The sequence below is a fragment of the Myotis davidii genome, unplaced genomic scaffold (genome assembly GCF_000327345.1).
Source record: "Myotis davidii unplaced genomic scaffold, ASM32734v1 scaffold147, whole genome shotgun sequence".
Classification (NCBI taxonomy): domain Eukaryota; kingdom Metazoa; phylum Chordata; class Mammalia; order Chiroptera; family Vespertilionidae; genus Myotis; species Myotis davidii.
In genome coordinates, this window is record NW_006383010.1 from 543,216 (window position 1) to 563,306 (window position 20,091).

A 20,091-nucleotide genomic window follows, 5' to 3' on the forward strand; every position below is an offset into this window, starting at 1 on the left:
AGCTCCTTCCCTATTCAGCATTTAAACTAAAATTCCAAGCCTCTTCCAACTTTAAAATACTGACCATGTACAAACACAAAAGAAAATAAAACCCTTCAATCACTTACTATGACCTTTAGTTACTATCCTCCTCCCGCTCCTCCTCCATTTTTCCTTAACTTTCACACAGAGTTAACTTTCTCACCACACCTACTTGCATGCCTCCCATATTCATTCTCCAACCACTGCAATTAGGGTTTTGCCCCCACCTGCTCCACTAAATTGTCTTCTCCACAGTACCTGGTAACCAAGATGGCTACATCCAAAAAACACTTTTTAGTCACCACTCAATTTGAACCTTCAGAAAGTTGACACTGTCTGTTAACCCCCCTTTGAAACCCTCTCTTTCCTTTGGTTTCTATCACACTACTTTCCTAGATGGCCTGTCTCTGACCAGCTATACCTCAGGCCCTTTCCTTTAGTGATCAATTTCCTTTCCTCCTTCCATAAAAGATTCTTTCCATTCTTGCCCTTCTGTTCTTTTTACCTTAAATATACTTTCCCTGGGTGACTTCATCAATTTCACAGTTTCTATTATAAATAGATAGATGATTTGCCTAATATTTTTCAACTCAATACCTCTCTCCTGAATTCCAATAATATATCCAATTGGACATAGCTTGGCTGTCCACTGGCACTTCATACACTACATGTCCAAAATTGATCTCGTTTCCCCAAAACCTTCCCTTTCCTCTATTTGGTTTATAAACCTATGGCATCAAATCACTCAGTTGCCCAAATAAAAAACGTAGTGTCTTCGTTCTCCCTCACCTACTTAACCAAAACCAAGTCCCCATGATTCTGTCAAACCTGTCCTTCCTCTCAAATGCACTTGCCCTGCTCTCATCACTGTCTCCTCAGATGAGCATAGTATCTTTCTAATGTATCTCCTCACCTCCAATTAGCCCCTCTTCCAATATATCTTCCAATACATCTTCTTCACTATACCAAAGTAACTGTCAAAAAAATGTTAAATCTTATTAAACCCACTATTTTATTTAAAAATCCCATGATTATCAGGTTCAAGTTCAAACTCCTTTATTTAGCATAAAATAACTTGTCATCTGGCAGCTGCTTGGAAGTTGATGGGGACCAACTATGTCCCAGAGAAGACAATGGTATAAGTGTTTATTGCTATCTCCACTCCTCTCCACCAATTTCATGTACATATCAATTCTTCTTACAATACTCTTTGCATTATGAAAGCCATGCTTTTCCTGATGCTACGATATGTGGGCCACTGAGTAGAAGTTTGATATGCTCTTATTATATTAGGTTTGTACTATTAGACAGCTATTATAATGAAATTTGATAAACATTTATCCAGATAAAAAGAAATACTCCCCGTACGTGATGGCTAAGAAAGCAGACAATTAGACACAGACACAGATGTCAAATTCCATCTTAATTCAAGAATAAACAGGTATAAACAGTAGTTCAGAACCTACATATAAATCAAGTTACCAAAAACTCTCTTAAAAAACTACCCAAAAATATTTACCAATTTATCAATATGACTACACACTCTCTGATAAGCTTAAAATAAATTTAAAACAAATTCATGCTAGTAATGATACAGGAAAATTGTAAAATATGAGCCAAAGTACTACCAATAGTTCACTATCTTCAGATATATCATTTTCAGGGCACTAATACGTCTATAAAGAGCTATGGGTTACTGCAACTTTAAATATGTATCTCTTTTAAATAAGGTTAATCCCACTTCCACTTCTTAAGTTAAAGTTTTAAATACTAATAGAATACAAAATGAAAAGAGCTTCTGATTACGTAAAGAAGGAAGAGGCTGAGTGGGAAATAGTAGCAAAGCAAACCTACATGGCCCGGTGGTGCCTGCATCGGTCGTTTTAGGTCATTACGTCCTCTACAGGCTCTGATGACAGTTTTGTGACGATGCAAATGTATTTCAGCTTCCAGTTGGTTCCAAAGCTTATCATGAGCAGGTCCCTTCATATCTCGTCCTAATAATTGTATTTGTTGGACCCTTCATATTGCAAAAAGAGTTAATTCAGTTAGTTTTTCATTGTGCATACTACAGAGAGAATTCAGAATTACTGAACATAAGTAGCTTTTGCAAAGATCTAAGTAATAAAAATAATACTCAGGAACCTCTCAATGTCTCTTAGATTTACAAGGATATGCAAACTCTGGAAAGAACTGTGTCTTCAAGGGAAAACCAGTTAAAAAATAAGTGAGACATTCTTTAGTCATATGCTTAATTCAAATACATCTAAGAAACAATTTATGAGACTAATGTCAATTAACATATATTTCATGTCTTGCATACAATCAAGATAGGTCATTGAACTCAGACACTACTGAATACTAGTCTTCAGATGAGGCTAACTATACTGAAACATTTCTAACAATTCCTTTTTAAACAAAATGATTCTTTTACAAGTGCTAAGTTATTAGAAAATGTGCACTTCAATATTGTTATTTTTATTTGCTCCACATCAGTTCTAATGTGACATTAAGACAATGAGTGGAAAATTATTTAGTACTAATAATAAATCACCAAAGTTTGGAATAATTCATTGTGATAATATCACTATTATTTCAATACTAGAGGCCCGATGCACGAAATTCATGCAAGAGTAGGCCTTCTCCCCCCGCGGCTGGCACTAGCTTCCCTCTGGCACCCGGGACCCGGGCTTCCCTTGAAGCCCCGGCTTCATTCAGAAGGTCGTCCGGAAGGACTTGTGGTCTAATTAGCATATTACACTTTTATTATTATAGATATTTTTGAGGGGTAAGAAAGATCAGGCTTCAGTGATCACAGAAATAATTCCTTATGGAAGTTGTGCTACACATGTGAACATTACCTGTCATGTGTCAAGGCAGATAAGGGCTGAAAAGTGCAGTTGTAGAATTGTTCACATTTAACAGTAAATTACTATCTGTGTGTGTGTGTGTGTGTGTGTAAACCAAAAATACTGAATAAATCTGCAATATATAAGGCTATCAATATTAAGTTAACAACAGTAATCTATAACCAACTGTAAAATAACTCTATTAACTCTTAGGGTAAAGACTGCTTCGTTTACCATAGAGGTAAAAGTGAACCTCATTACATATCCATTTGTCACCTAAGGATACAAGGGTACCCATTTTTTTACACACCTTCCTGCCAGTTCCTTGTCTAAGTACTTGGCAGCCAGTCTTGCCCCATAAACCTCAGCCTGGAGAACAGCTATGTGTCTACGAAGGGCTTCATTCTCTTTTCTCAGCAACTTTACTTCAGCTTCAAGTTGAGCTTCTTTCATTTTTTCTGTTTTGTTTGCTTCAAGCTCTCTCTCCTATTGCAATTAAAAACCAAACATAATGTAATGAAAATACTTTGAAGACTCTACAGTAGAGCATCTTCCTTAAAACACACAAAAGCACACAGTCTAAATGACAACAATGAAAGCATATGATAAAAATTACCACTTTATTTCTATAAAATAAGAACACAAAGATTTGGATCCAGTTCTTTTTAACTAGTACCAGAGGTGTTGGAATCACTTCTAGTGAGAGTACTAAGAGACATAGTATTCTTTTTTCTTTTTTAATTTATTTTTTTTTAGAGAGAGAGAGGAAGGGAGGAAGGGAAAGAGAGGGGGAGGAGGGAAGAAAGAGAGAGAGAGATAGAGAGGAAAAGGCGGGGAGAGAGAGGGAGGGAGGGAGGAAGGGAGGGAGAGAGAGGGTGAGGGAGAGAGAGAGAGAGAGAGAGAGATTGATTTGATGTACCATTTCTGTACGCATTCACTGGCTGCTTGTTGTATGTGCCATGACCAGGAGTATTGGGACAACACTCTAACCAACTGAGCTATCCAGCCAGGGCTGAGTAGTAGTATTCTTTATGCTCATGTTATCACATAGTAATAGAAGTGGCTTCAATGGATAACTGAATCTGCTCTTTATTTTTGAAAAACTACTCAAGAAACTAGACTAAAATAAAATAGTCATTCTGGTGGTTGTGCCCAAATATTCAATTAACTTTAATGCAATAATTCTATAAAGCTAGTCAAAACCATTCAGTTACATTGAGATAAGCTCTATAGTTATCTATCTTAGAAGACTATGAAAAACTTACAATGCTAAAATTAAAACAGATATTCTAAATAAGAGGAAACATTTTATGGTCATGGAGAAATGTTGGTAACAGCTGCATGAAGACATTTACACATCAAAAATAAGCGTATCTACAGTGTAGATTATCACTGAATTTGGGGCCCTAGCTCATTTATTTGTCCATATGTTAAAGTGAATGAAGAACTGTTTTCTGAGGAAAATACTGGCTTCACTACATATCCTAATGGAAGGACGCATATCCATTTTTAGCTCTCATAAAACGATGTCATCCTATGCTCCACCAAGTAGATAGTCCATTATGTGTGAATTTATAGGTGTTAGCCAGAGAGTAAATCTCAAGATCTTCACCACCAAATTTTTATTATAAGCTTACATGTGAGAAATGATGTTCAGTTTACCTTAAAAGTAGGAAGTACAGTATGTACAAATGTAAATAACCCTCAGGTCCAAGCACAGAGCAGAGGCAGGTACAAGATAACTTAGGAGAGTAGAAAACTGAAGGTACTGAAGGTACAAAATCCTGCCTGAAGGCAGTCAAATTCAAATTCATCACACACAAACAAAACCCTTGAGAGTTGATACTGGCCCTGATAGATATTTAAAGTGTTATTTTTGGATCAAACATACAAACAAAAAACCCCAAACACTGCAACCTTGCATCTATCCTAAGTAGAACTGTTTTTACTCATTTACAAAATTGCTTTTTCTGCCTCGCTAATTTATAGAACTTATAAAGCCTGTGAAATATGGTTATATCTGTTAATAAGATGTGGAAGACACGTCACTATACTGTCAAGTCTCCTTTATGAGACAGACTTAAAGATTTACTATAGCACCAGGAAAATTTGTTTATCTTGAGCAATAGGCAAATGATAGTTTCTACTGTTGGGATACTGATTATGATAATTATTTCCTTTTTTATTCTGGATATTAAGAAGCTGGGATATTTAAACAAATTTTTAGCAATTCATGGATTATATTATGGTACTAATTGGGTCTACTGTTTTGACTACAGTACATCAACATTTGCTATATTTAATACCAATAGATAATATATTCAAATATAAGTGAGTACCACAATCTTTAAAAAAATTATACAAAGCTAAAATAAATGACAACTTCTGTGATTAAGAATATTTGCTATGTATGTGATAAGCAGAAAGAAATTAATCTGCAGGCTTTTACAACTTCTGTTTTAAAAAATTATGAATAGAACATCATTTCTAGATATTGTTTTAAAAAATTTGCAGAACTGATAATACTCCATTTTAAACAACTTTCAAATTTTTAATGTCTATTTATTTCAGAACCTATTCCTTAAAAGAGAAGGTATCAGTTCTAAAAGAAACCATAGTTTAGATTACATTAACAAGACTTTTTAATGACATTTATTGAGGGTTAATGCTATTGTTTCAGAAAAAGAGTTCCTAAAGACCAAGAATTCTTTGGTTTACTGGCTAATTAAACTTTACATTGAGAATTATCTACTCACAATTACTTTAATGAGCTATTTACACAAAATTTATGAAATCTAAGAAACATAATAAGCCACTGCTTTGCTTTAATGATTCAAACCCCTAATGAATCTGACAAACTCTCAGGCCTGAAATTAAAAGATACAAGTAAAAAAAGGACTGAGAAAACTGAAATTGATCACTTCTAGATTTAAAACAAAACAAAAAGCCCCAATTTTTTTAGTTAACCAATTTGTTATTATTATCTATAATAATTAAAGCATAATAGGCTAATTACACTGGAGAGCCGAACGGCCTTCCAGATGTCCTTCCGGACAACCTTCTGGATGAAGCCGGGACTGCGAGGGCCGAGGGCAGCCACTGCAGCTGTGAGGGTCAAGCCCCTTGTACAAATTTCGTGCGTTGGGCCTCTAGTTAGATAATAATTAAGAAGTTCATTTTGTATTTAGATAGCCAAACAGTATATTTTCAAAAAAGGGAAGCCATATGACAAACTGGAACCTGATTAGGTTGGAGTAGTGGGAAAAATATTAAGAATTTGTGATATCTTCTAAAATAATTTCTGGTAAAGGGTTTTAAAATTCAGTAAAGCCACACAATTATTCTGAAGACTGCTACAACACATGCAGTGAATGAATAAGAAACCAACATGCACATTCTTCCTCTGGGAATAAATTCAAATAGCAAAGAGGGAAACTGGGACTGTTTAATATTTTCAAAACACTCAAGTGGGAAAACCAATTGCTCTTTTGGAGTAGAGGTGTGAGCAAGTTACCAGGCTCAGAAGTTGTTAAAAATTGATGAGCTCTGCAAATAATGGCTACAAATTACAAACACAAGAAAAACCTTTAACATTAGTGAGAAAAGAGCAATGGGCCATCCACTGAACTTTTCAGGTACTAGCACATTTAGAAATTGCCATCAACATCATTTTCAAATACAATGTGCAAAGAAAACACTAAGAACACTAAGCGTGACATTATAAAGCAAAACAGAAACATACTTACCAGCTCCTCCACAGAGGGGACAGACTTAAGATATAAGAAAAAAGTTTTATAATTAGAAAAACATCAAACAAATGAGTTTATCTAGTGGTATAATCACTACAAGGAAAATTTCCATATGTTGAAATAACATTTGGGTAAAATTTGTTAGAACAAATATATGTGCAAATCCATAAGCAATAAAATAGTAACTGTATCGTATTAGATTAAAATTTTTTGTTTTATCAACATTAGTCACCACACCTGGTTCAGTGTCGTTCCACTACAGCAGCCTATAGTTCAATCTAATGTTAAAACTTTATGTAAATTCCTTTCTAGTGAAAATGCATGTTGTTAACATTGTTTTCTCAATGTTAATATTATATATTCCAAAGAAGCTGTTATCTGACTCCTGTCAGTTAAATAAAACACTACTAACTAACATTCATAAAATTTCAGAATTTAAAATGACTTTGGGAGATTATATTCATTTAAATAAATTCTAATGTAGCAGTATTAAAAACTAATTAGCCAACCAAATAAAATTAACTAAAAACAAGTAAAACTTAAAAATGTATTTTACTGTCATCATTAACTGTGTGCTCTACAGTTAACAAAATGTCTGGCACATAATACATACTCAAGACATGAATTAAGCTGAAATCAGACTTAAAAAATATTTACCTAAACACCCTATACTAATTAAGAGGGCAATGGCTAATGATGGAAAATTTGTACAATGAAACATTACACAAAATAAAGTTTTCAAGTGGCAGGGAAAATGTCTATAATATATTTAGAGCAAAACAAAACGTGTGCCATTGGTTGGCACCCAGTCCATTTGCCCCTTCGTCCGTATTATCAGAACTCTGATTTAAATGGAGGTGGCCATGTGACCCACTAGGAGTCTGACAAGCAGCTGAGGATAGCCAATGAGATGGCCAAATTGACTGGCAAAAACCGTTGAGGAGGAGTTCATGAAAAGTTCTTGAAAGAAGGCTAATGCAGCTGGGAATCATCCTTTTGCCCTTCCCTTAAACTCTGGAATGCAGACCTAAACAAATCCTGAGGATAAAAATCAGGAGCCAAAAATGACAGAGCACAGTAAAAAAAGGAAGCCGGATCTCTGCTATGTGTGGAGCTGCCATATCAGGTCTACACCGTCTGTCTCAGAGCTTCTTTAATTGAGAGAAAATAATATGTACTATTCAAGAATAAATAATTTATACTATTCAAGCATAATCCCAATTTTACTTGGGATTTCTGAACTTAACGCTGACACAGTAGGGCAAAAAAATTTTTATATGCTATAATCCCAAATATCTTTTAAATATATTTATACAGATATTTTTAAATAGGAAAATCCTATTCTAAGTACTCATTGGTTATTGATATTATCACTGATCTTCTCTGGGGATGAGATTTTTGAATGATCGCACTGATCTTTACATTTCCCGTATTTTGTGAAATCCCCATAATGCACACACCTTTTATAATTAAAAAGCCTCACTAAAAATTGTTCCCTTCATCCTCTAAAATGCATATAAGTATAGGGGACCCTATAAACTACTTACCAGCTTTGCTTTAATAGTACCAGAGTCGACACTTTGACCAGTTTTAGCATGAAGCTGAAGCTGAACAGAGTGCAACTGTAAAAGCTGATCGTGTACTTCTTTCTCCAGTACGACTTTCTCTGCTTGGGTCTCTGTCAGTTCAGATTTCAGATCCACCAACTGTGCCTTATAAAACAATAATAACAAGCATTAAGTATGCTTCATTTTTTTTTTACTTTGACTCTAATTATTATTATTTAAGAATGAAATAGAAAGACTGTCTTTGAAATGAATAGATGAACACTAGAAGACCAGTATCTGACTGAGCTATAGAACATCCAGGTACACTGACAAAATCAATAGTGCAAGATATTTGAGTGACAAGAGAACTGTATCACAAATAGTATCTTCTAATAATTCAGAATGCTACTTCATTTTACTTAGTTTACTTTAAGGCTTTCGCTGTTTCACCTTTATCTACAAGGTTTATGAAAATATACAGTATGGGATGGTTCACCATCCTGCAGAGACAGCATGTGCTTTAGTGGTGAACTAATACTAACAGTTTTTTAGAGGAGAGTCCAGTAAGTGATGCTTTGTCCTCACCCCGAAGAACACTAGCCCAAATCAGCCCAACCACTATCTAGTACTTTAGATGCTGAAGTGTGAGCTAGTGAGGCTACAGTGGGTCTTAAGATCAGAATTAACTATAAGCTACAGTTAACTGTTACAACACAGCAGAACACCTCATCAGAACCACTTATCCTTTTTATCTGAAGTTTTTCATTTTTTACAACTGATTCATTGCTTTGCAATAGTGCTCAGGATATGTCCTTTATGTGTGTTTGGTCTTCCCCACTAACCAATATATTAAAATCAAGGCAAGGCCTTAGTTTTCTATTCAACATGATTTTACAAAGTATCTAGGGGCCCAGATTATGTCAGCACAATGAGAAAAAAATCTGTGAAAATACTTTTAAAATTATACTAATTTATTCCCTTGAGAACCTTTCTTATCAACAGAGGTGATGAATATGCATGCAAACCAAATAAGAAAAATGTGGCAAGCTACAGATATATTTAGCTGGTCCCAAGGCATTCAAAGTAAGGAAAGCTTTAAGAAGGTTAGTGAGGACAGAGTTTAGAAGGGCTTTGAAAGAAAAGGACAACAAAGACAAAATAGAAGCAATTAAACAATCTAAAAATGGGAAGAAGACTACCAGAGGCAGAGAGAGACTAGAAGCAATTCAGGTAAATTCTGAGTACAGAGACCGGAGGAATATATCTCTACTAGAGGCCCGGTGCATGAAATTCGTGCACTCGAGAGGTCCCTCAGCCCAGCCTGCCCTCTCGCAGTCCAGGAGCCTTCAGGGGATGTCTGACTGATGGCTTAGGCCCATGGGAAGCAGGCCTAAGCTGGCAATTGGACATCCTTAGCGCTGCCGTAGAGGCGGGAGAGGTTTCTGCCACTGCCACTGCACTCGCCAGCTGTGAGCACAGTTTCTGGCTAAGCAGCGCTCCCTCTGTGGGAGTGCACTGACTACCAGGGGGCAGCTCCTGCATTGAGCGTCTGCCCCCTGGTGGTCAGTGCACATCATAGCAACTGGTTGTTCGCTGTTTGGTCGATTTGCGTATTAGCCTTTTATTATATAGGATATCCCAACTGTACCAACCAGTGCCTACTACATAAAAGATGCAAAGAGAGGATGTAGCTATCAAAATTCAAAGCCCCATTTTATTTTCTGGAACAAGATAAGTGTTTAGAATTTACTCTACATTTAGTCCTATTTAAGTAACTCTTCTTATCCTATATAACAGGGCTCTTCAAACTTTTTAAACAGGGGGCCAGTTCACTGTCCCTCAGACCATTGGAGGGCCGGACTATAGTTTAAAAAAAAACTATGAACAAATTCCTATGCATACTGCACACATCTCATTTTAAAGTAAAAAAACAAAACAGGAACAAATACAATATTTGTATTTGCATGTGGCCCGCGGGCCATAGTTTGAGGATCCCTGCTATATAACGAAGAGCTAATATGCTAATTAGACTGAACAGCTGAACGACCTTGTAGACGACCTTCTGGACGAAGCAGGGGCTATGAGGGCTGGCCAAGGCTGCGAGGGCCAACTGGGACTGTGAGGGCAGGCCGAGGCAGTCAGGGCTGGGAGGGCCAGCCAGGCTGCAAGGGCCAAGCCCCTTGCACGAATTTCATGCATCGGGCCTCTAGTCCTATATAACAAAAGGCTAATATGCAAATCGACCAAATTGCGAAGGACCAGTCGCTATGATGCACACTGACCACCAGGGGGTAGATGCTCAATGCAGGAGATGCCCCCTGGTGGTCAGTGCACTACCACAGGGGGAGCGCTGCTCAGCCAGAAGCCGGGCTCATGGCTGGTGAGCACCGCAGCAGTGGCAGGAGCCTCTCCCACTTCTGAGGCAGCGCTAAGGACCCCTAGTGGCCAGGCTGAGGGACTACCCCCTCCCTCCCCCAAGGCATGAATGTCATGCACTGGGCCTCTCGTCTATAAGCACTGTAGCTGCTAAGAAAAGTTAGTCATTGGTAAGTATGTCAAGATTTAGAAGTTCCCTATTTTTACTTAATGGTTACCCTCCTCATGTCACAGAATTTTAGAATTTAAAGAAATCTTAGAGAATATAAAGACTATGGTTATGACAATTAATATTGAGATAATAAAGCCAAGGCCCATCAAGGCTTTTTATTTCTAGGGCTACCCAATCTTTCAGTGGCAAAATAGCACTTTGAACCCAATTCTTACTCCCAGGGCAAGGTAGCGGAAGTGTTAAGCAATTAACCATAAGAAAAAAATACGTTGCTATAGCTACAATACATATGTATTACTAACAATATTCAAAGCTACCACAAAGCAAGCATCTACTTACCATATGGTAGGTATATGCATCATACGTTATCTGTCATTCTTATCTGTCAAAATATCCAAACTTTTCCATCAAGATAACTCCTTTCTAATACAACCACTGGATTCCACTCTGTGGCACCAAAATCAAAGTAACTTTTTATTCAGTGTCCTATTATTTCACTTTGCTAGACCTTAATCCTTTGTCTATATAATCTTTGAAAAATATACAGGAACTGTACTGTTTTCTTTCTAAACATAAGCTAGTCTTTTTTATTATTATTATTTCTTTAGTACTCTTATGGATAGATAACATTGCCAATTATTGGCAACTGAAGCCCAAAGAAATGGAGTTGCTCCAATGGGCCAAAACTCAAACCTCTTGACATCTTTGTCATTCTGAGAGTGATAGGGAAAATGGTAAGGAAGCAATCCACGTGAGAGCACATGACCAAATCTCAGAACTAGACACAGCTGCAAGAAACAGCCCCACACAATGCACACACACCCTACTCCACACATGCGCGCGCACGCACACACGAACTCATACACATGCACAGGTATGAAGATACCCAGACACACATGGACACACATGCACATAAAAGCACACATTCCTCCAACTCGTTTAAGAATTACAAAGAAAATCCAATAGCAGTTTAACTGTAATGAAACACATCACAGAAAGCTGTTGATAAAGAGGTAAATATTATGCCCTGCTGGGGTAGCTCAGGTGGCTGGAGCATCGTCCTGTACACCCAAGCAACAGGTAAGTGAGTTTGATGTGCACATGCCCAGGTTGTGGTTCAATCCCCTGTGAGGGCAAGTGTGGAAGGCAGCCAATCGATGTTTCTCTCCCTCTCTCTCTTCCTTTCTCTCTCTCAAATCAATTTTTTAAAAAGTCCTACTAACGTATGACACAGCCTTCTCTCCTGTGACAAAAAGCAAGGCAATAATGTAACTAATAAAAGCATTTTGATCCCTTTCTTTTCTTTTATTCCTTCAAAATAGCAGAACGAAGTCTTAGGGCTCATCTAATTTAACCCACTCCTTTTATAAAGAATCTTCCTCTATTTTCTCCTTTCTCCATGTCTGAGGTGTTAACATTGCTCCTATTATCCAATATTTTAGGAAACCAATGAGTCCTATTCCCAAACAAAGAATGTGACCAAACAGAAAATATACTCAAGGTCAAGTATGAAAACCCCGGCCATCCTTCAAGGTAGGAAATCATATTTCTCCTTATTACAAGTCAGCTCTTGACAATCTGCTCATTTGCCTGATCAAAGTTCTGTGAGAAAGCTCCACCTATTTGCTTCCATGTCTCTATCTAAGCATAACGATCACTATTTCCATCTGTCATTATTCCTCCCCAAACTGTTCTGCAGTTCAAGACAAGCAAACATATTTTTACTTCAGTCTCCCACACCAGCCCACATTCATTCAACAAGAATTTATTACGCATCAAATATATGCCAAGCACTGGGCTGGGTTCTAGGGCTATGCTGGTAGCCAAAAAACAATGTGGACCCTGCCCTGCAAAGCGTAGAGTAGCCTGGAACAGGAGGCAGCTCCTACGGTAATAAATGGAATACATATAACAGCATGATGTGCGCCAGGCACTGTTTTGAACATATTCAGATTTTAATTGCCTTAGTCCTCACAATAATCCTCTGAGAGACATCATTTTTGTACAGAGAAGGAAACGGAAGCACAGAGAGGTTAGGTAACTTGTCCAAAGACATTACAAAGCCAGGAATATATATAATTACAAACTGTAATAAACCGTATGACAGAAAGTAAACAAAGAGAATTAGTGGGGTGGGAGTGTATGCTAGCCATCTGGGAAGTGTTTTGGTTATTATCACAGCACCAGTTCTCATAGGTCTGTGTTATCTTTTCAGAAGACCCACAAGGTCTAACTATTCTTAGAATAATAAAATATTATTGCCCTTTTCGCCATGTTGACATATGTACTGAAAGTGCAAAAGCAATGGTAAATCAAATTTTATCCACCATTTTAGTACAAGTCCATGCAATGCACCAGACTGTACCAGTAGTCACTGTACTCTTCACTACTACGAAGTTGCAGTTAAAAAAAAAAAAGTCCACTTAAAATTATTGACTTTTAAAAATCTTGACACTTGAGTACAAATCTTTTTAATATTCAGTGTGATGAAATGGGAAGTATGCATAAAGTATATCTGCTAAATATCAAACTGCATTATCTAAAGGAAGTTATACAATTATTTGAGTTGCAATGCTGAACTTGTTTTTGTGGGACACTATTTTATCTAAAAGAAGAACAAACTATGGTTCTTAACACATTGCAGACCAGTAGTTTTATTGCTAGCTTTACCCAGTGGCCAGATAAGTTTCTACTGAACGAGTACAAAAAACACCTTACATATGAAGGCACACTTTAAAATTAAATATCCACTGCGTTTTGAAGTTATTTACTACATGTTCTTACAATCTAATATCTTTTTAAAGTATGACAGATACTTTGTAAAACATTGTGTAATATGAAGCGAGAATTCTCGTGATCTGTCTGCAATGTGTTAAGATTAATATACTTAGCAGACACATTATTGAGAATAAATTTATTTCAAGGAAAACAACTGACAGCATTTGTTGCCAATGAAAGGAATTTATGCTTTCAAGTGAAAAATAGAATTGTGAAAAGTGAAAACCTGAATCCATTATGAACATTTAAAGATTTTTCTGATGAGAAAAATATTAACAAATGTGATTTTTTTGATATTGCATAATGAGATGTGCCAACATTTGGAAGATCTCCATAACTCAGTGAACCAATATTTTCAAAATGACCAATGCAGGATGCTAAAATAATGCCTTGGTAAAATGTACATTCAAAGATTACATAAACCAATGTCATAGTACTTTACTGCAACAGTGTATGGAAAGTTCATGGATAGAGTTTCAGACTCTACATTGTAACTAACCTTAAGAAACTATCTTTTTCTATCAAAGAAGAAAATCCGAAAAGGCTATGAAAACATTCCTCTCCTTTCCAACTACATACTTCTGTGAGGTCAAATTTTTTTCCTATACTATACTGAAGCTGTATACCACAACTGTTTGAATATAGAAGCAGATGTGAAAATCCAGCTATGTTCTATTAAGCCAAATATTTTTTTAATTTTAAAAATGTGAAACAATGCTACTCTAATTTTTTACTATATGCTTATTTTTCATTAAAAATGATATTTATATTAATATGTAATGGCTTATTGTTGCTGTTTTACTGATATAAATATTTAATCTTTTCTCAGTTTTAATTTCTAATACAATAAATACTTGTAACTATAACCTACATTAGTAGGTAAAGGTGTCCTGAAACCAAAGAGTTTGAGAATTGTTGCCTAAGAGTTTCTGAAACAAGGCCCATGTCATTAGACCATCCTATATAATTAAAGGCTAATATGCTAATTGACTGAACAGAGGAATGACCGGTTGCTATGATGTGCAGTGACCACCAGAAGCTGCCTCCTGGTGGTCACTGTGTGCCCACAGGGGGAGGGACCCTCAGCCAGAAGCTGGGCTCATGGCTGGCGAGCGCAGCAGCGGTGGCGGGAGCCTCTTCCACCTCTGCAGCAGTGCTAAGGATGTCCGACTGCCCGCAAGGAGCGGGCCTAAGCTGTCAGTCAGACATCCCCCGAGAGGGTGCAGGCCGAGCTGAGGGACGCGCCCCCCCCCCCGCCCATGCACGAATTTCATGCACCGGGCCTCTAGTATAGAATAAGGGGGAAGAATAGTAAAACGTGTCACTGGATATTTATCCAGGTCAGATCATACAGAGCTTGTCAGCCATAATAAGGAATTTGAATTTTATTTAATGTACTAGGGGCCCAGTGCACGAAATTCGTGCGGGGGGTGGGGGACTGACCTCAGCCCAGCCTGCCCCCTCTCACATACTGCGAGCCCCCTGGGATGTCCTACTGACGGCTTAGGCCCGCTCCCCAAGGGGAGCAGGGAGCGGGCCTAAGCCGCAGTCTGGCCTCCCTTTGTGGGAGGCAACCGGGCTGATCAGGGGAAGGGACCAGCCCTATCACTCCGCTGCTGCAGTCACTGTCAGACACCGCAGCCACTAAGGTGTTTTCATCAACACGGACTCCAGTCCCTTCACCATGAAAAAATGACAACTTTCTTTAGGCATTTTCAAGATGTGTCTTTCATAGGATATGACATTTCTTTCTTTATTATTCTTTGTTTTATCCTCACCTGAGGATATGTTTCCATTGATTTTTAGAGAATGTGGAAGAGAAAGGGAAAGACAGAGAGAAACATCAAAGTGAGAGGAACACTTGGATTGGTTGTCTCCTGCATGAGCCTGGACCCCAGCCAGGGAGGAGCCTGCAACCTAGGTATATGCCCTTGGTCAGAATTGAACCCAGACCCTGCAGTCGGCAGGCCGAGGCATTATCCACTGAGCCAAACCGGCTAGGGCAGGACACGACATTTCTTAGCCCTCCAGCAGCGGACCATCGATTTTTTCTCCAGGAGTGTGGTGAAAAACCCTAGATAACCTTTTTGGATTCTTATTACCCAAGTTACTAAGAATATTACCAGTGGCATACAGGGAGCTTAGCCAATGAGCGGTCATAAAAGGTGTTTCCTCTGCAGTTCACACCGATTCCCCGGCTCAGCCTCTGCCCAGGCCTAAAGCCTCGGGGCCTGGGCAGGGAACCCCCAGACCCTCCCAATGCCGGCTCCGCCCCTGCCCAGGCCTAAGGACTCTGGCCAAGGCTTAACCGCCATCTTAGTTGGTTTAGTTTGCATACTTGCTCCTGATTGGCTGGTGGGTATGGCTTGTGGGTGTAGCAGAGTGGTGGTTAATTTGCATGTTTCTCTTTTATTAGTGTAGATAATTTTAAAATGTTATGTTTTTGAAAATGCAGCTATGTGTAATATGAGAGACAACATGAATGAACTAGGATTGGGGGATCTGAGATGGAGACATAGATAAATCTGTGATGTATTTTTTAAAGTACTTTGATATTTACCTCAAAATGAAGTTCCAAACAATATGTTTCCTGTTTCCATTTTGATGTTAAATAACTCAAGTTGCTCTATAATCAATCAAACTGAAGGTGGGATGAGAAGAATAAACCTACCCAACATTTTAGAAATGTCACATGTACACTAAATCCATACTCAATATTCTTATATAATGATGTTTAAATGTATTGTTAGTCACAGTTTCAAATTTCTCTGAAAACGGAATATCATGAAATATTAACTTATAAGACATCTATAATAATAAAAGCAAAATATGCTAATTAGACCGGGTATCCTTCTGAATGAAGCCAGGGCTGCAAGGGAAGCCCGGATCCCGGGTGCCAGAAAGAAGCTGATGCCAGCAGCTGAGGGAAGGCCTACTCTTGCACGAATTTTGTGCTTCGGGTCTCTAGTATCCTTATAAGTTACATACCAAGGGAATAAGTGAACCTGCAGGTTCAATAATGCAGCAGGCACTATTAGAAACTATAGATAACAGAATCAACAAGACACACATTATCCCAGCTCTTATCAAAGATTATTGGTAATCTTTGAGGACTTACGGCAGAACACTAGAAGTGTTTCAAATAATTTATCCATTCAAATAAACACTTATTGAGTATACACTGTGTGCCAGGATCTAGAAACAAAAAGATCTGAGTAAGACAGGGATTCTGCCCTAAGACTTTCACTGACTAGTAGAAAGGATTCAAGATATGTATTTCCAATTATGATGTAGGGTGTCGTAAGCCCTATTACAGAGGCATGTGTGTTGTACCAATTCAAAAAGAAGTGAAGGGGGTCAGCCACAAAGGAGAAAAAGTTTACCTGAGTGTTGAATGGAAATCAGCTAATACATGGAGTAGGGAAGCGGGAAGGTCTGAGATATGAAAACACCTAACAGGTGAGACAGGGATATAGGTAGGTCAGAAAGGCTGGTGTCTAATGTGCGTTTCAAATTTTTAATTTTAAAAGGGGTAAAACATCAATTCTATAATCTACACGTAAGTTAACCTAATAACCATATTCAAAGGAATTACTCACTACTCAATATGGGTTGGGAGCACTATAGAGAAAAACACAAACAGCTCTTAGAAATCAGGTATGTTACCCCCTTAAAGTCATCTTCACAAGGCAATTGATAGTTCAGGTTATTTCACCTAAACACGATCCTGATCCTCAAAGAGCTTACCTTCTAGAACTAGAGAGACGGGGTAACCACTAATTACAGTGTGCACAAGGTAACAAATCTAACAGAGTTCAAGGTGCTATGACAGCCCCTTCCTATAGAGGCAGAGCTGGGTGAGAAAAGCCTTCAGTGTTGGTGATGTAAGTGGTATCTTGAAAGATGAGTGGGTGTTGGACACTGTAGACAAAGGGGACAGAGAAGGCATTATACACAAGAGCCTATGCCAAAGGAGAAATGCCACAAAAGAGCAAGGCCTATTTACAGAACTGCCAATAGACCAGTTTGCGGCAAAAGCAGCTAAGAAGGGGTGACAGAAAATAAGGAGAGACAGACTGGGCATTGATCACCATGCTACAGAGTTTGAATTTTAGCCAAGAAGGAATGGGGAGGTAAAAAAGAAGAGAGATAGAATCAGAGTTGCCTTTTTAAAAATGAAACATTTTAGAATGATTTTGATAACTAACAGATGGTTTGAAGGAGGTAAGAAGCAATTAGGAGACTGTTAGGAATATACAAGAAAGGATAGGGTATGTTAGGAAGGATAGGGACCTGCACAATCTCCTAAATCCAACTTATCTTTTCTGCCAGACCTGCTCCTTCTGGTAAATGGTATGTAATACCATTACTTCAGTGAATTGCGTAAGTCCCCTAGAGCTGTCATAACAAGTACCCACAACTTGGTGGCTTAAATGAACAAAAATTTATTCTCTCACAGTTCAGGATGCCAGAAGCCCAAAATCAAGGTGCTGGCAGGGTGGGTTTCCTCTGGAGACCCTGAGGGAGGAACTGCCCCGTGCCCATATCCTAGCTTTTCGGGGTTGCCAGCAATCACTGGCGTTTCTTGGCTTGGAGACCTATCACTCCAAACTCTGACTCCATCGTCACAGAGCCTTTCCCCCTGTGTCTCTTTATGTCTCTGAGTGTCTCTTATCAGGGCACTTTCTTTGAATTTAGGGCCCACACTAATCTGCTATGATCTCATCTCCACATTTATATCAGTTACATCTGCAAAGACCCCATTTCCAAAGGAGGACACATTCTGAGGTCCCAGGTGGACATAAATTTGGGGAGACAATACTGAACCCACTATAGGCATCAACCAATACGTTTCCCAAACAGGAAACGTGGTGTCAATCCCTAACCCTTCCTCTTCCTCATCCTCTGCATCTACGTTAATTATCAAATCCTGTTTCTACTTCTTTAATGGAAGGTTATCTCCCTTTCTTCATTCCCATTCCATTTTCATTTCAGTAACAATCTTGTCTATATAGCAAACTTCTTGCTACAGCACTGGAATGAGCTCAATTATTACTCTCGTTACTGCGCCTGTTACTAAACAAGTGAGTATTACTGGAGAAAGTCACACAACAAGGCAGACTGGTTGTACAATGAGTGAGATGCTAAAGCCAAAGTAAGTCCTCGACATTGCCTGGCAGGCCTTCCATTCCTCTGACCACCTGGCTCTCCCACTCTTCGAAATCTCAACTATTTCAAATCTTTTCACTCCCCTCAAGCTCTCACTTTCACCCACTTTTAGGAGTTGTCCTGGGCTCCTATTTTACAGAGACTAAAGAAACCACCACACAAAAAACCCCTCAACCTCCCACCTTCTGCTCTTACCATCTCTCCTTTCTCTCCACACATAATAGCTAACCTTTCAAGACAAGACCATTCAATCTACATGTATTTAGGATCTCATCTTCATTCAGGGACCTTACTAATACCAATTATACCTTTTTCTCTAGAATACCCACCTTTCCCTGGAACTATATGGTTCTCATTGGCTTATAAATATGTTCGTTTTTTCATTTAAAAGCAAAATGAAAACAAACCTCCCTTGAATGTCACACTCTCCCTTCCAGCTATCGATCCAGCCACTTACTTAATCCCTGTAAAATGGGAATCACAACACTAAACCTGACCCACGGGGCTGTTGTGAGAATTAATCAATATACATAAGAGACTTAGGACTGTAAACAGAGAAGGACCCTGATACTATCGTGCTTATCCCACTAAATTTTCCTAAGAGCTTTGATCAAATTCCCCTAAATAGTTCATGCATGCAGGAGATAGTATGTCTGTGTGCAACAACAGACACTGATCTGAAACTGTTAAAAAACAAACAAACCAACCCCAGGACTGTGTTTGTCTGCTGATACACAAACAGAGCTTATCAATATGAAGGTAGATGTAAAAACTCAAACGTTAAAAGGTGGGCGAGGGTATTCTAATGGCAGACAATCTTTAAGCTTCCGTCTTAGGTGAATGCAGTGTGAACAAGCAGACTGGTGGAATCAGTTCCTAGGGAGGTGGGTGATGGCACCGGGAGACCCACACGTGCATCGACACCCCTTTTCCCATTCCAGCCTCACCTCGCTCCTTTCCTTCTTTCTCTCTCTCTCTCTCTCTCTCTCTCTCTCTCTCTCTCTCACACACACACACACACACACACACACACACACACACACTCCCCCTGGCACTGGAGGCCCAGGGACCCAGCGGGCAGTCTCCTAGTCGTTTCACGGGGGCCTGACCTGGGACCTGCGGACTGGGATGAATGCCGCCTGCCCAGCGCCCAAAGCTCACCTCCAGCTTGTGGTTGATCTGGGACACAGTCTGAACTTTGTGGCAGAGCTGCGCAAAGCAGGAGCTCAGGCTGGTCATCTTCTGTCGCCCCTCGTAAGTGATGTCCGCCTGGTCCGGATCGATCTCCCCCAGGAGCAGATCCACATCCACGAAAGCCTTGTCGAACTCCTTCTCCAGCACCTCCAGCCACCGGAACATGGACACGCCACCGGGGGAGACTCCCACGGCGCAAGAGGCGCCCCCGGGTCCCCCTCCGGCTCCAGCCGGGC

At 39.0% G+C, this 20,091-nt stretch overlaps 1 protein-coding gene across 2 annotated transcripts in view; it reads right to left on the minus strand.

The window, feature by feature from the left end:
• GOPC (golgi-associated PDZ and coiled-coil motif containing) overlaps positions 1–20,085 on the minus strand; it is a 29,318-nt gene extending 9,233 nt beyond the window's left edge. Inside the window, exons 1-5 of one of the 2 annotated variants that reach the window (XM_015557824.1) lie at positions 19,823–20,085; positions 8,167–8,331; positions 6,617–6,640; positions 3,181–3,356; positions 1,876–2,041 (exon numbers count right to left, since the gene is read on the minus strand). In XM_015557824.1, the coding sequence (XP_015413310.1) occupies positions 1,876–2,041; positions 3,181–3,356; positions 6,617–6,640; positions 8,167–8,331; positions 19,823–20,020 (729 nt within the window). In that variant the 5' untranslated portion in view covers positions 20,021–20,085. The remainder of the gene's footprint in view (positions 1–1,875; positions 2,042–3,180; positions 3,357–6,616; positions 6,641–8,166; positions 8,332–19,822) is intronic. The other variant, XM_015557825.1, reaches the window with a different exon arrangement.
• Positions 20,086–20,091: the final 6 nt, after the last annotated feature.